The sequence below is a fragment of the Triticum aestivum genome, chromosome 2A (genome assembly GCF_018294505.1).
Source record: "Triticum aestivum cultivar Chinese Spring chromosome 2A, IWGSC CS RefSeq v2.1, whole genome shotgun sequence".
Taxonomy (NCBI): Eukaryota; Viridiplantae; Streptophyta; class Magnoliopsida; order Poales; family Poaceae; genus Triticum; species Triticum aestivum.
Window position 1 is genome coordinate 62,515,767 of NC_057797.1, and position 16,972 is coordinate 62,532,738.

Genomic DNA, 16,972 nt, shown 5'->3' on the forward strand with positions numbered 1-16,972 from the left:
ATGACAGATCATAACATATTAAATTTCCGATTTACAATATGAAAGATGCACTTAGTGCAATGACAACAAAAAAATCTTTACTCCAACAAAGATACAGTTTGAACATGCAAGAAACACGGGGGAAAAGATGTATATATGAAAAAGAAACTAAAACAAATATCTGGTTAACTAAAATCTCCTCCTTCCTTAAACTTATTTAGTTTCATATATGCGCACAATTGCAAAGGGAACATTGGTGCTATTAGTAGTTCAACAACAACGACAATAGAGATGCTAGCAAACACAGTATGATATAAGTAAGGTAAGAGACAAATAACCACAAGTAGAGAGTTAGGGTTAGCGATAACCGAAACTCCGAAGACAAGAATGTATCCCGACTTCCTTGGAGGGAAGCTAAGTCACCGATGAAGGGGCAGATGTTACCACGAAGGCTCGCCTATTATCCCCTTGAGATATCACCAAAAAGGCGATTCTCAACCACCGGTGGTACCCCTTGTGGTGGTCTCGAAACCTCCACAAACTATCCGGGGTTAACAACAATGAATGATTCCTCTCCGAAGAACTCCTACCAACTAGGAGTCTCCAACCTCCGAGAGTAACAAGATCAATGGGGAAATGATCAAGACTTGCTCAAATCATGACCTGCTTTGGTCCTAGCTATGCCGAGGCCATGTGTGTGCTCATTGTGTTATGTATCTTCTTGATGCCCCATTTCGTATCAATAAAATCTACCATTTATCGAAAAAAGAGGGAGAAGAAGTGGATCTATCACTTTATGGGGTTTTTCTAAAGAACTCACACAAATGCCTTGGGGGTATGGGTTTTGGTGTAGAGGAAGTGAGAGGGGGCACTTTAGGGGTCTTGGGTGTTTTGAAATGAAGTGGTCGACCCTCTTCCGGAGTGGGAGAGGGGTATATATAGGGAACGCTAAATCCGATCGTTGGAGCTGTCTATGCACTTTAAGTACCGGCCATCCCGTGATTTTCAGCGGGCTTCGGGTGATCGGAGATAGTGCACTTATTATACGTAAATGGCGCAAGTTAATAATACCAGTTTCATGTTTTAAACAAGGAGTTTGTATTCTACTTGCTAGAAATATTATTGTAATATTTGTAAAACTTTTTTGAATCTGTGATAGTAGTACTCCTTGAATATTTTGTACCATAACAGAAAAAAATACATTCTTTACACCCAACAACAAATGGTTTATTTTCATCATTTTATATGGAAAACATGTTGCACCAGACAATAATATATTGGGAGGTTCACTACTGAGACATTGACACATTGCTTCTATATGAACGACTACATTTGATGAGATTTTCTATGATATATGTTCTTTTAGAAAAGTGACATGATGATATAGGTAAACATTTTTGCTGCCCGACATAGGCCTCGGTTGCTACTCAATTATTATGTTACCCTACTATATTACAGGATAACATTTTCCATGGTATGCATGTATGCATTATCATGTTGTTTAAGTACACCAGAGTTTAAAAAACATGTATTTTTTTCTTTCCCTATTTTTTAGTTGGACCATGATTGATATCCATAGGATGCCGGAGTCTACATGAGCACCGGGAGAGTGGGAGCTTAACTGAATTGTTAGCGCGGTGCACTTCACGAACAATGTACAACGATTAAGGTGTCAACCTTGATTTTTTGGAGCAAGTTCTTACTCAACAAAGAACTACCAATGTATGAATGATATGAATATTTATAATTAAGTCACAAACTTACTCATACAATCAACGATATTTTGCAATATATCAGTATATTACCAATGCACTTATCGACCACAATACAATTTCTTTGATTTTTTTTTGTGTCATTCTATCAATGGTTCAAATAGGCATGTATTTATACATTTCATTTCATGGCCTCACTGTTTTTACGCGCAACAATGTCGTTGGGTATCATCTACTCCCTCCGTTCAGAAATACCCTCTCCTTTTCGATTTATTGGGCTTATCTCATATTATTGGTTTTTCCATATTATAAGTCTTTTTTTCACTTCTTTTCACCGATGTTCACATTTTTAAGGTGCATTAAATTGATGCATGCAAGCTTTAAAAGAAACCAACCAATGCATATAACCGTTCCGACTCATTTAATGATCATCAATGCATACACTGTATTTAATGCAGATTAAAGTTTGAATAATTTTGTAAACTAGTACGAGATACTATTCCTCCACTTACCATCTAGTACCTTGGTTGATGAGATTTCAAATTTAAGCCCTGTAAACCGGAAATGAGGGAGTATAAGATGTTTAGGTTATTTCAATATAAACTACGTACAAACTGAAATGAGTGAACAAACACGCTAAAATGTATACCTATACATATTTGATTCAGAAAAAAAGTTAAAGCATCATACTCCCTCTCTCTCAGTTTACAGGGCGTGCGCGTACCTCTAAATCGTCAATTTCATCAACCAAATACAAGTCATATATCTTTACCTACTAATAAAGCGGCTACCGATTCTGGTCGTCCGTCATTAAAATTACCCTCTAAGTTAGTAAAAATTACCCATCTATGCCACCCATAAGTAGAAAAACGATCCCTTTTTTTCTTTCTTAACCCGCCACCGATAGAGCTTGGTTCATGTAAGGAAATGCCCTTACAAAATACAAACAAACCAGCCTATTGGCCTAGGTGTTTCTCCACAATCCAGGAGACCTTGGTTCGAAACCTGGTCATCCCCATTTTTGCACCCTTTTTTTTGCGAATTTCAATTGCCGTAGTATAGAGCTACCTCGCCAAGTGTCGCTTAACAGTGTGTCTACACAGTACAATACGGCCAAAATATTCTCTTTTAACTTTTTTTGCAGATTCAAGTATTTTTTAAAATATTCATATCTTTCAAACCCCAACTTTAAATTTCCCAGAAAATTTTGTACATTCTAAATATAATGTTATCTTCCATGTTAATTATTTTTGAAATTATTTTTATGTTGCACCCTTAATTAGTACTTCCATTTTTCTATTAAAGACATGGATGTTTCTTACTCCTTTTTTTATATGTTGCTTATTACCAGATTTTCATCCATCATTTGGTTTGTCCATTTGCACATAAAATAAAAAATGTTCACAATTTTAAAAAATGTTTGCAAGTATAAAATGTTCATGAATTCAAAAAATATTCTTGATTTTGGAAAATGTTAAAAACTTTGAAAAAGTGTTCACAATTTTAAAAAGTTCATGATTTCAAATATGTGCACGAGTTTTAAAAAATGATCATGATTTAAAAAATTGTTCATGGTTCCACGAAATTGAGAGTGATAGTGTATCTCGATGATGCAACAAAGCGTGGCCATGGGCATTGAGATTATGAAAAAAAATCTCCCGTTGCAACGCATGGGCTCTTTTGCTAGTTACAAAAAATATACTAATATAAACTTTATACGTTCTATTTTCAAACGGTATAATTTTTATGTTAGTTTATATTAGGATGATAAAATTGACAACCTAGATATACACGTAGGACTTGTAAAACTAAAACGGAGATAGTATATATAGTACTCTACTGCATTTGTGAACGAGGGGAGTGGTTTGTAGGGAATCTATCAAACAGTTTCATTAACCCTTCCTCGGATCTCTTCTCACGCTCACGGTTTCCAAGTCCAACACGACGCGCGTTTCATTAACCAGCATCCCAGATCACCCTCCCCGCTTTCAAAAATTAACCGCGACTGCCCCTGTTCATCTCCCCCCTCCCCCCCACACCCCATCTCCCTCCCCGTTCGCGCAAAACCCCTCTCGCGTCCCCCGGGAATAGGAAATCCACCGCGCGAAGCCTCCAATCCAATCTCCTCGGCGCCGGCCGCCGCCTCCACCGAAATCCCCGGCGCCCACCCCCCGGCCCACTGCTTCCTCCCCGCGCCCCAGCCGCGAGGGATTCGGGGGATTTCGCGGCCGCCCGGCCCAATTCCGCTCCGGCGCGCAAAAACCCTCGCCCCAATGCCCCGGCGGGCCGCCGCCTGAGCCCGCCGCCGCAGCATGGGGAGGACCAAGTCGCGGCCGTCGCGGGCGAGGGGGCTCGGCGCCTGCGCCGCGGAGCCCGACGCGCCGAGCCCTAGCGGCGCCGGCTCCTCCAAATCGAAGCGCGCGGCCAAGGGCGAGGCGAGGAGGGACGTCCTCGTGGAGGCGGGCGGCGGCGCGAGTGGTGGCCCCGTAGACGACCGCCGCGACCTCGCCGAGCTGGTCCTCCGCGACGTGACGCTCGGGGGCGAGGGCAAGTTGGAGGGGGCCGGCCCCGGGGCGCCGGGAGATGGGTCCTCGGGGAACGGGGGGAGGCCCTCGCTGCGCCTGCGGGTGCGGGACGCGCCGGAGGACGGGTTCAGGCTGGGCCACTGGCCCGTGGTGCCGTCGGAGTGCGTGCTCTTGGAGTATCACGCAGAGGAGCTTGGGGGCGGCGCGTTTGTCTCGGGCTGCTTTGATGGCCCTGACGAAGGTGTATCCGGCCTTGCCCATTTGGTCAGCTTGGGGTTCATGACGCTGCGGGTTTGGGAGTATAGCTCATTGCCGAGTGACGGTGATGATTTGACGCCGGCCATAGTGCTCCGGGTCAGAGTGGAGGTGACGGACCGGGCTTTCGATGTGTGTGGATCGCTGCTGGAGGTCGCGAGGCAGCCCTGGAGGAAGAGCTTGATGAATGTGATGGCCTGGGTTCGCCCCGAGGTCACCACGTCGGCTGTCATGTATGGGATGGATGGTCTAGTTCCAGCGATGGACGGTGATGATGAGTGTGACTTTGCCCCGAAGAGCGACTCACAGTTTGATCTTGCTGCTTTCTACGAAGCCGTTAAGCCTTCGATGTGCGTGCCTCACATTCTCATGATCTCATGTCTTGGTTATTAGGAAACAGTTGAGGCAATTATTCTGAACTTTTATCTGTGAACTTCATGAAGTATGTGAAAGTATCCACACCAAAAATAAACTACTTTCTGCTGTCAGTATGGCATACATATGCTGGCTTGGTGGAAATGTTTGGTCATCTGCGATCTTGAGTCATACAGAACAAAGTTATATGTATTATGATAGCACCATTCTCTTTATCGCTGTTATATGATGGTTTTTTCTTACTACTTGTTGACAGGGATGCAGAGCTACTGAAAGATGAGCTTCCTGATTTACTTCCTCATCTCAGACCATACCAACTTCGTGCAGCAAATTGGATGGTTCAGCGTGAAAAGGGAAATACAACTGTTCCATCACCCAATGAGGACTATGTTCATCATGCACCCTATTGTGTTCCCATAGATTTTATTAGCAAGCATTCGAGGATGTTCTACAATCCCTTCAAGTAAGGGTCCAATGCACATTCACTTGTACTTCCCTCAATGTTGCTGTGCTTTCCTTCAATGCAGATTGGCATGTTTGAACTACAGTTACATTAATTATCCCTGCACGCATGTAAGGAAATTAATGGTAATATGGTTTTATGCTGGGTGATATTGGGTAGTGTTGCCCAAAGGAAAGAAGTGTGTTTGTGGTCTAGTATGTTGAGATTCTTTTGGGTATCAAGGTTTGGCTTGATTTAGGATAGCTGTAGGCTATTAGGATATGGCGGCGAAACTTCTTAGACTCCTATACACATTAGTATTTGTTTTGCATATTTATTGTCTTATTACTCAGTTGTTCTTTTTCCAAAAATATATTATTTCCAATTCTTTGGATTTGGAACACATTTGTTCCTACAGCATCCTTGAATGGTTCAGTTTTATGTAATCTGTCACTTTGCAGCGGAAATGTTTCATTGCAACCAGAGCCTTCTCCACCTCATGTCTCTGGGGGGATTTTGGCTGGTATGTTGATTCTAAGTGTTTGGAAATAATTGCAGTGCACTAATGTTTTGGGCACTAAGTATATTCATCACTAATTTTCCTTTTTGTGGCTAAATAATTACAGATGAAATGGGCTTGGGTAAAACTGTTGAGCTTTTGGCTTGCATTTTTGCCCATCGTAGCACATTTTCCGTAGATCGTTCTGTCTCTCGAACCAGAAAAGAAATAGATCTGATAAGTAGGCAGAAAAGAGATAGAGTTGAATGCATTTGTGGGGCTGCAAGTGAAAGTTCTGCATACAAAGGGATGTGGGTCCAATGTGACATTTGTGATGCTTGGCAACACGGTGATTGTGTTGGTTACTCACCCAAGAAAGGCTTAACCTTTGACGATGATGATGTGTTGTCAAGGAATGAAAAAGGCACCATGAAGTCTAAAAGTAGAAGGCAGAAGAGAGCCAAGTTTTCTATTGCAGAGACGGACGAACACTACATTTGTGCGGTATGCTTGGAACTTGCTGAAGCAGCTCAAACTACTATTTTCAGTCATGCTACATTGATAGTATGCCCGTCACCGATATTGGCACAGTGGCACTCCGAGATTACCCGGTATGGTTTCTCCTGTCCAAACAATAGCTGCTCAGTATTGTCTCTAGTTCTTGAAGGAATAGCAGACCTGAATTTTCCGAAGTTCGTAGTGATTTTTTTTGAACATAAAAAGGACCGTAGAAAAGGCTCCTACTGACATATATTAACACCAAGAATTGTTACAGACTAGTTACATGGTATATTGGTCATCACAACCCCTCCCCCCCCATCAGTCAGGGGAGTAGTTGCAAGAACCACAAGCACAGGGAAATAAAAGTAAGTTTTTTAGTGATACAAGTCTAGGAGATGGAATTAGTAAGAGAGGAAATGAACTGCACTAAGCTGGGCTTGACCCTATCGTAGTGATTTTTCGAACCCACACCACTCATTGGAAAACTTAAAGCATGTGCCTGACCATTTGACCATTCTATATGCTATTTTCCTAATTTCAGATGCATATCTCTTCGATTGGAACGTAGAATGTTGATTTTGTTCTGTTTTAACCGTGCCAGTCCCATGACTTCCACTTCACTGCTTTTAATCGGATCATTGTAGAAATTCTGCAACTTTGAGTTGAAATCCTTTCCCTGTGTCTGTAGGAATTAAGGGTGCTCATGACAAAAAAAAATGTTTTTTCATAACAAAATAAATACGTTACATATTTTGGAAGAAGTTCTCAACGGTTAAGAACAATTTGTTCATGTGCAACAGATTTTGCTAGACCATTCCAGTGCAGTATAATCTATGCGTATAACTGAAGCTGCAAGTGCCTTATCCAGTCTTGATTATTCCAATGCTTACTGGTACCTCCTTAGTTCAGCGATTATCTGCATATGCTGATAGTGCTGACTGTTAAGTTCCTTTTCTCTTAGACACACAAGGCCAGGATCTCTGGACGTTCGCATTTATGAAGGTGCAAGGAACTTCTCAGCTTCTAACCAAAGAAATGATCTGACTGAAATAAGCACTGCTGATGTTGTTTTGACAACTTATGATGTCCTAAAAGAAGATCTATCTCATGATTCTGATCGGCATGATGGTGATCGCCGTTTCTTGAGATTTCAGAAGAGGTAATGTTTAATTTTTGCACCGAAGCTTGGCCATACTTAAGATCAACCTACACGACAATCTGAATACTTGGTTAATATTTGTCCTTAACTGAAAAGAGGTATTGTCCCCTTCACTCTAGACATTCTGTAGCGATCACCATTTATTCAGATTTCAGAAGAATTAATGTTTATTTTTCACACCGAAGCTTGGCCATACTTGATCAACTTATTCTGTTATTTTGAAAGTTGACTTATATGACAATCTGAACCTCAGTTAATATGTGTACTTAACTGAGAAGGGGTTTTGTCCTCTTTATTCTAGACATTCTGTAGCGCCTGCCACCTTCAGTATCACATTTCCAGTTTAATTGCCGTTTCACTTGCATATATAACCCTTGTCGACCCAAGACATGCACCTCTGCTTAATCCCTTCTACATGAAGTGAGGGTGCAATTGTAAACAAGATGCTGCGAATACATGGCCACCCCATGTTGGGCAGCTGTTAGCCTCTTTGAGACGCAGGGTGTTACACATTCATCATAGCACTTTAGGTCGTATGGTTACTTGGAAGCAGGGGCAGCAAGTCTCTGTTCTGTGTTCGTCTGGTTGTGGTGGCAGGGTTGGATGCTCACACTTCTATCTTTTATTTTTATACAAGTGCTCTTTATTGTGTTGTGTTGTGTTGAGTTATCATTTTCGGGTTTCAAAATTGTGAATTTATAATATCTCTACTGGTCTTGCATGACCTGAATGTGGAATCTTGCTACACCTGACAATGTTAGCATTAAAATATAATTAACTTGAGCTTTTATTCTGTTTATAATTATGGTATACTGATAATAGCTGAAATAGAAGCGAACTAGCTTATTTGGTCTGAGTATTCCATTGAATGCTTGCAGTCTTATATGCATTGCATGGCTTAACACATTAGGCCCACCAATCATTCAATAGTATGGAAATAACTATGGCTTAACTTCTACTGAACTCTTATTACACACTTAGGTACCCTGTCATTCCAACTGTCCTAACAAGGGTCCACTGGTGGCGGCTTTGTTTGGATGAAGCTCAGATGGTAGAGTCCAGCAAAACTTCTGTTACTGAGATGGCGATGAGGCTAAATGCGCAACACCGTTGGTGTGTTACAGGAACTCCAATACAACGCAGGCTTGATGATCTCTTTGGCCTTCTACGTTTTCTCAGAACAAGTCCATTTGACACATATAGGTGGTGGGTGGACGTTATTAGAGACCCATATGAGGTACATTGACTGCCAGTGGTATCTGCAAGCATTTAATACATCTTTCGTAATACCGCAGTTGCTCTAACTGTTGACAAAAGAATAAACATAATACTGTATTATTTATCATTCTTAGAAATATTAATCACTGATAGTGAAAGAAGTTGCACACATGTCATTGATTCTGAGTGAGGCACCAATAGCCTATAAACCTAGGATGGTATGAATTTTACTGTTAGATCATAAGGTAATTGCTCATCTGTAGGCTCATATAATTCAAAAACATGCATGAATGATGAACATCTTTGAAGAACTGTAAAACCTGATTAAAGAATGCCAATCTTAGTGTAAATTTGTTGCTTGGCATAGCAATATATGAATGAAAGCCATGATGGAAGCTTTTTTCAACATTGGTTCCTCAAGACGGTTGGATTAATTAATCCTTTTCACCTTTTCCTCATTGAATTGAACTGCAGAGGGGAGATATGATAGCTATGAATTATACACACAAGTTCTTCAAGGAAATCATGTGGCGCTCCTCTAAAATTCATGTCTCGCGGGAATTACAGCTGCCTCCACAAGAAGAGTGTTTCTCGTGGCTCATCTTTTCTTCAATTGAAGAATATTTCTATCAGAAGCAACATGCAACTTGCATGGACCATGCACATGAAATTATTAAACGCTTAAGAAATGATGCCAACAGAAGGGAACTAACATCAGGTACTTTGTCCACTATATCAATTATTTTCTGGTTGCTAGATTGATACTGCAGGACAGGATTTAAAAAATTCCATATCTTTTCTGTTGTTTTTCTTTAATTGTTGTATTTAGAGGGAAATAACTATAGTCTAAAGGATATGTCTGCAAGATCTGCATCTTTTCTTGTTTAATTTTCTCTTAAATGTCATGCCTATGAGATAGTTTCTGTCAGAAATTTCCTTTTTCAGTTACTTTTTCCATGTGTGCACTCGAACAAAGCAATCACATGTACTACACACCCTGAAGGGCTGTGTTAAAGGTGTTATTCAGTTGCTGTTCATGACCACAAATTCACAGTACTGTTAAAGGTGTTAATTCAGTTGTTGTACAGTTACCGTGCTATCCCTCTTTGTTTAAAAAAAACTGAAACTGATTTAACCTTTTGTTGTTTTGTAGATTCAAATGCTTTATCAAATGCGTACCTCTCCAACAACGACACTGCCAAACTTCTAGTCCCACTGCTCAAGCTTCGGCAGGCCTGTTGCCATCCGCAAGTGGGGAGTTCTGGTCTCTGCTCTCTGCAACGTACTCCTTTGTCCATGGATGAAATTTTACAGGTGAACGACCAATTTTACCTCCCCAATTGGCAGCTAATTATTTTTGTAAAATTGCGTGATTTTGTGCTTAAGTTTTTCATGATCCTTTTCTATCCAGGTTCTTATTGGTAAAGCAAAAGTTGAAGGGGAGGAAGAACTTAGAAAAGTTGTTGTTTCCCTGAATGGTCTTGCTGGAATTGCTATCATTGAACAAAAGAACCAAGAAGCTATCTCTTTGTACAAAGAAGCACTAGATTTAGCTCGCCAAAATTTTGATGATTTCCGTGTTGACCCGTTGTTGAATCTTCATATCAACCACAATCTTGCGGAGCTGCTCAGAACTAGTTCTGAATATTTGCATGAATGCACACCAAAAATACAACCTCCTGTTGTCTACTACAGACGTAAAAGAAAGGAAACTAGCCATGCGGATTCAGATCTACGTGGTGTAAAGCGAAATAAGATATCCGAGAACATCGGCTCAGTTTTGGCAGCTGGTAGTCCTGAAACCTCTGAGTACAAAAATGTTGTTGGACAAGCATCCATAAGTGTGGAGTTGGATGCAGAGAATCGTACTGGATGCCACTTGTCATCTGAGTGTTTTGCTGATGGTTGCTTGAGAAAGAAATGCAACACACTCAAAGAAAAATATTTATCAGTTTTTACTACAAAGCTATTAATAGCACAGAAAGATTTCAGTGCATCATTTGAAGAGGTTGGTCTCTTCACTTTATTGTTATTTTCTGGGTTGCGACTTGCAACATGTGATTTTGATCCACGTCTTATCTTCCTTGGAATGTTCTATGTAACATTCTTGTGTGTTTCAGATCTTGCTTAGTGCTCTATAAGCACGACGTTTGCCTCTACTCTAGTTCTTACAGTTATCTAGACTAAATTTATCACTGTTTTCTAATGACTGCCTGCCTCTAGGTCACAACTCTTAATAAAGAACTACGAAATCAGGGTATGGGCTGGTGGCTATACGCTTTGGATTGCATTGAAAAGAATAAGGATGATACTGATGAGCTTTTTAAGAAGATTGATAGTTTATCCACCAAGAGCACCACTGGCTTGGGCACAGGGGCGATATCGTCCAGGTCAGCACTAAAACTGGTTCAATTTTTTTCTTGAATCTTATGCTGGTTTATTTTTGAAGGAAGTTGCAGTAGCTTAACTATTTAGGAATTAGAATCACTAAATTAAAATATTATTAGTATTTGATGGATAACATGGTTGTTTTATTCTATGCATAGGGTTAAAACTATTGCTGGCTTGAAGTATACTATTCAAGCTGGTATTGACTCCCTGGAAGGTTCAAGGCAACAATTAATGGGTAGGCTATTGGAAATTAACAAAACAATGGATAACCCAAGGGACGAGGACATTGAGAGTCAGAGATATTGTCCAAAGTGCTATGATGGTACTGGTTCTTTGTGCATCCAGTGTGAATTAGATGGGCTGTCTCAGGTAATCTTGTATGATCGTGCTCTTCAATGTATTCTAGGTAAAATGAAATTAATAATTTATTTATCAATCCCATGATTTTTTCTAGGGGTATGAGGCACGACTCTTTGTTGTTAAGAAATCGAACAATGATTCTGTTATTGCTTCAGTAGATGAAGCACGGGATGTACAGAGGCGAAACTATGAGTTGAATCACTTTTTCCGTAACAAAAAAACTAATGAAGGATCTGAAGTTGGTGGCAACAATGATAATCCAAGATCTGTTCGGGAAAATATACAGGTGACTTTTGTTCCATCCTTATTCAGATGATTGTCATGTCTTTCATTTGCTGATATAGCTCAATACTTGTCAGTTAGAATACCCTTCACTGTACCCTTTTGACCTTTGTTCATCCATCTTTGTATTGCACCGAGTATTCCCTTTATTCCCTTCTACTAGGAACTATTAAGTTTCATGCACCAACAAGCAGAACCAAAACCCTGAACTGAAGGTCTAAACATGGACAAAAGGAGGGAAATCAATTATTATTTTTATTTAAATTGTGAATGCCAAGACTTGAACCCAAGAACTCTTGGCTACGATACCATATTACCAGTAGAACCAAAAGTCCGAACTGATAGGGAAGGTTGGGCACTATGCATATACTTCAACTCCTCACATCTGGCTCGATAAGCCCTAAACATGGACAGGAAGAGGGCAATCAATTTTTTATTTAAATTGCGAAATCAGAGACTTGAACCCAAGACCTTCTGACTCTCGTATTAAGTTTCATGAACCGTCAAAAGTAAAACCATAAGTCCAAACTGATGGAGAAGGTTGGGCGATCTGCATATACTTCAACCAATGCACTTGTTAAGATCTGCAGCCATGGCGCAGTTCAGGCTGCACCTGTGTATCTGCAGCGACCATGGAGCACCATTGCAAGATTTGAAGGGGTGGAGCCATGACCGGCTTTTGAAATTTGAAAGTCAGGAGGATGGATATTGGGAGGGGTGGTTGATGGAGGGTGGGTATTGAGGAGGAGCGGTGGCAGGGAAAAATTGCTTGGCGAATTGACTGGCTGGTTATTATCATAGTAAAAATATTGTGTCCTACCAAGTACTCCCTCTGTCCCAAAATAAGTGACTCAACTTTGTACTAACTTTAGTACAAAGTTGAGTCACTTATTTTGGGACGGAGGCAGTACTTGTAAAATATTCTCCCATCCAAAACACGAGTGATGCGGTGGCTTTTTGGTTTGACTGAGCTGTGCCAAAATCAAAGATGGTCTGTATGTCCTAGATGGATGATGGGGATTGGGATAGAGCTGGGAGAGTGAACTTGTCGCCACCACCACCAACTCCAGTTTATAAAGTAGTAGAGATAAGGGACATGATTTGGTTTAACTTCTTTTTAACTAGAATTTTTCTTCTTCTATCGTCTATCTTCAGTTAAACCTGTCATTTAAGGAGTTAAAAGTGTTCAACTATTTATCTATTATTATTATGTTTTTATAGAACATTATTTATTATGCTGCTTAGAACACATCATTATAGTTTTATATGCTGCCTCTCTTTACAGGTCTACAGGCATCCTTCTCAAACCGAGACTGCTCTAAGGGCTATTCGAACCCACTCAAGGAGAGTATTGGGAAAGCAATATGTTGAAATTGCTAAGAAGCATTTACTTCTTTTTGAGGTACATCATAGTTTGTAGATTGACGCCTTCTCTTCTGGCATGATGGTCATTTCAATGACCATCAGTAAATGCTAGCACTTCGGATTATTCTACTGTAGCATAAGGAATAGCAAATACAAGAAGCCCGCGAATAGTATATGAGTACCTTTTCCTTTAAAAAGCGATATTTGGTCATGTCATGATTTTTTATCAGAGAAAGAACACTTGTTTTGAGCCACTACTACTGAGCCTGTTACCATGTAAAACCTGCTACATCTTGTTTGATGATCAATTGCATTTGGTAATATCTGAGAAAACATCAAGGGGAGATAAAGGCCAATTCAATTAGCCATCATTTTAGGAACCTTGCCATATGTCAAAGCTTAAAATCTTGCTTGCTTTGTTCTGTATATTTAGTTCAAATTTGAAAGGTTCAAAAAGTATCCTGGGCTAGGACATTCTCTGATTATGATTGTTAATTTAGGCTATGCGCAAGGAGTTTTCTCTTGCAAGGAGTTTGTCAATTGCTCAGAACCAATTATTGCGTGCTCATGATGAGATCAAGATGTCTATCTCACGGCTGCAGCTCAAAGAGAATGATGATGAGCCCAGTGCTGTCAATATTGTAACCAGAGAAGAACTTATTCCATACAACGTGCAGTTCACAAGTGACAAGTTCTTGGCTCTAACATCTTTAGCTCGTATAAGAGGCCAACTCCGGTACTTGAAGGTAACATAATCACTACTACTGCCCTGCTGTCAACTTGATATTATGGCCTGTCATCATATCCTCCCGAAAACCGAACTATTTTCAATCTGGATAACACCTGAATCATTTCTTTTAAATCTACTTATATGTTGCATTTCCCTTTACTTTTAGGGATTGATGCTGCCCAAGTCAGGCAACACTGTTGCTACAGCGACTTCCTTCCCTGCCACAGAGCAAATTGGTTCTGAGATTAGCAATGAACCATGCCCAGTTTGTCAGGAGAAAATTCTCGAGCAGAAAATGGTTTTCCAATGTGGCCACTCCATGTGCTGCAAGTGTGAGTACCCAAGTTATCTCCTCAAAATTTGTTTACAAGTGATACTGTATGTAATCTTTGCTTAAATTTACCTCGGTTGAAGTATACATTAACTGGTGCAGTTAATGCTTCTGCCCCTCTATTATTGGCTGTTTACAATGTGTTTGCCTGCATGCTGTACTAATGGACTTCATTTTTGCAAATCCAACCGCAGTGCCTTTTTTTTGTGAAAATTGCAACCCTGTCTTGGCAAACCATTGATTATTCATCTCATATGTCCATTTGATGTATAATAAACACTACCTTCACTAAATTTATCTCCTCGTTCTTCTCAGGCTGTTTGTACCTGACAGATCGAGCTGCTGGGAAGCACAAAAAATGGATTATGTGCCCTACATGCCGTCAACGTACATATCTTGAGAATGTTGCTTTTGTGGTTGAGAAACAGAGTGAAAATGCTGATAAACAAGCTGATGATTTGACAGAAGCCGCTATTTCTGTCCAAGGCTCATACGGAACAAAGGTTTCATTCAATTTGCTTACTTATGGCCATTCTACTGTTGTGTGTTTCAAATTTATAGTTTCTGTTTGTTCGCCCATTTGTAATAATGTTATACGGAAGGCTACAGTTAATGCCTGTGTGCAACAACAAGTAACCTTTTGCACTAACCATTCTATGAGACTGAGTTGCTTATCACTTAATTCTTGGCCAAGTACATAGTTTGTTCTGCAATTAATTTATCTGAGAGTTTACGTAAAAAGTGATTTATCTGAAAAGTTGGACAAATCTATCCATAACCTCAGAGTTTCTAGATATGCACTTCATATTTGTGCTCAGGGAGTAGAGTTCGTGCTAAGCGAATGCACGTGCTGTTATATAAACTTTAGCAGAATCACATGATGTTTCCATCTGTCTGAATCTCATGAACTGTTGTATTTCCATCATGAGCAATGGACAGGAGTTGAGCCTGGGTTTAAAGGAAAAAAAAACAGAATCACATGTTCATATGCCATGAACCTCATGGAGCTGTCCAACTGAGGCTTGTTTAATTAATAACTATGTGTTCAAGTTGGCTACAATAACTCTGTCAAATATTTTTGTTCTCTTTACTTGGACTAAGATTGAAGCTGTGACAACTAGCGAAATCACAGGTTCATAGGCCATGTACCTCACCAAGCTGTCCAACTCAGGCTTGTCTAATTAGTAAATACGTGTTCAAGTTGGATGTGATAACTAATGGAATCTTTTTTGTTCTTTTACTTGGACTAAGATTGAAGCTGTGACAAGAAGAATTTTGAAGATCACTTCCAGTGATGGGGAAGCCAAAATACTTGTTTTTTCAAGTTGGAATGATGTCCTTGATGTATTAGAGCATTCCCTTGCTGCTAACAATATATCTTATGCTCGGATGAAAGGAGGAAGGTGAGATACGTGTAGCCCAGCCCATACATGCTTTAATTATTTGTCTCACTGCTGAGTTCAATAATTCTATTATGATATTAGATATCTTGAAGTCATCTTTTCTTTTCTTTTCTCTTGTTCTGCTCCCAGTTGTGCTGCTAGTCGTTACTGATCTTATAGACAATGCCAGTTGCTTAATGAAGTTCATTTTCCTTCAGAAAATCACAATTGGCGCTCTGTCAATTTAAAGGCCTGGAATCCAGTATAAATGGAGAGAAAACGAAGAAGGCAGTTTCCAAAACACGGCCTGTTCAAGTATTGCTAATGCTTATCCAGCATGGCGCAAATGGTCTGAATCTACTGGAAGCACAGCATGTGATTCTACTGGAACCATTACTAAACCCATCAGCTGAGGCACAAGCTATCAGTAGGATCCATAGAGTTGGGCAAGACAAGAGCACATTCATCCACCGATTTATAGTAAGCACCACATCCTATGCTCATTTATTTCATTGAAAGTATTCTTGGAAAGAAAAAACTCATAGAATTGCTGGTGTTCAGGTGAAGAAAACAATAGAAGACAGCATATACAAAATGAACAGGGGCAGAAATGTCTGCTCCACGATCAAACGCAAGTCAAAGAACTTCAAAGACGAGCTTGCTCTGACGCTGAAGGATGTCGAGTCACTGTTTCCGGTGGCAACACCTGATCAACCTCCAGAGGAGGACGATAAGGATCACGGTGATAGCCTGAGGAGTTTACCTCCGTCTGTTGCTGCGGGGTTGGCTGCTGAAATGAGGGCTATCAATGGAGCAACATGATTAACCACCATTAAGTTAACAGAGGTAGTCTTGGTCTAACCGGAAATTCCAGTGCTCGTCTGAATCTCGAGGTTACAGTAGACGACACTAATTTTAGACGAATGTAGACGGTATGGTCATGAAGTTCTGGCATCACCGATTGAATGGCGTAGAGCACTGGTGCCTGTGTGGCCGTTTATGGAGACGGTGAACTTGTACTCCCTCCATAAAGAAATATAAGAGTGTTTAGATCACTACTTGTGATCTAAATGCTCTTATATTTCTTTACAGAGGGAATTCTTTGTCATGTGTCGTGAACCATCTCATTTTCTATCTTTGTCATGGTGATTCTGCCATACAAGTTGTGTCAGGTGTACTATGTGCATGAACGTAGCATGTACAGTATATTTGTTTTAGAACTACCGCAGGCAGCATGTACAGTTTGTGTCATTGATAGCGTATTTTAAGCTTGAGCACCCTGGGTACGCCCACTTGTGACCGCGGTTGTCGACTTGCGTCGGGTATTCGGCTGTGCAAGTGGACACGGCAGATGGGCAACATTGTTTTCTTTTGCCTTGCGGACATGGAGTATATATATTTCTTAAGCACAAATGCACCTGAATGAACAGTAAATCCGATGGAGAACAGTAAAACAATAGAAAAGT

General features: G+C 40.4%; 1 protein-coding gene across 2 annotated transcripts; it reads left to right on the plus strand.

The window, feature by feature from the left end:
• Nucleotides 1–3,718: 3,718 nt before the first annotated feature.
• Nucleotides 3,719–16,757, plus strand: LOC123187471 (E3 ubiquitin-protein ligase SHPRH). Of its 2 annotated transcripts, XM_044599342.1 has the most exons (19): nt 3,721–4,821; nt 5,103–5,309; nt 5,750–5,811; nt 5,915–6,398; nt 7,250–7,447; nt 8,429–8,684; nt 9,140–9,383; nt 9,819–9,979; nt 10,077–10,673; nt 10,889–11,055; nt 11,212–11,425; nt 11,511–11,702; nt 12,984–13,100; nt 13,564–13,809; nt 13,960–14,125; nt 14,440–14,627; nt 15,376–15,527; nt 15,725–15,986; nt 16,068–16,757. In XM_044599342.1, the coding sequence occupies exons 1-19, from the start codon at nt 4,004–4,006 to the stop codon at nt 16,326–16,328; spliced, it is 4,992 nt and encodes a 1,663-aa protein (XP_044455277.1). In that variant the 5' UTR covers nt 3,721–4,003; the 3' UTR covers nt 16,329–16,757. The 2 variants fall into 2 exon arrangements, with proteins under 2 accessions (XP_044455278.1, XP_044455277.1); XM_044599343.1 differs by lacking the exons at nt 15,376–15,527; nt 15,725–15,986; nt 16,068–16,757 and adding an exon at nt 15,226–15,279 and having other exon boundaries at nt 3,719–4,821.
• Nucleotides 16,758–16,972: the final 215 nt, after the last annotated feature.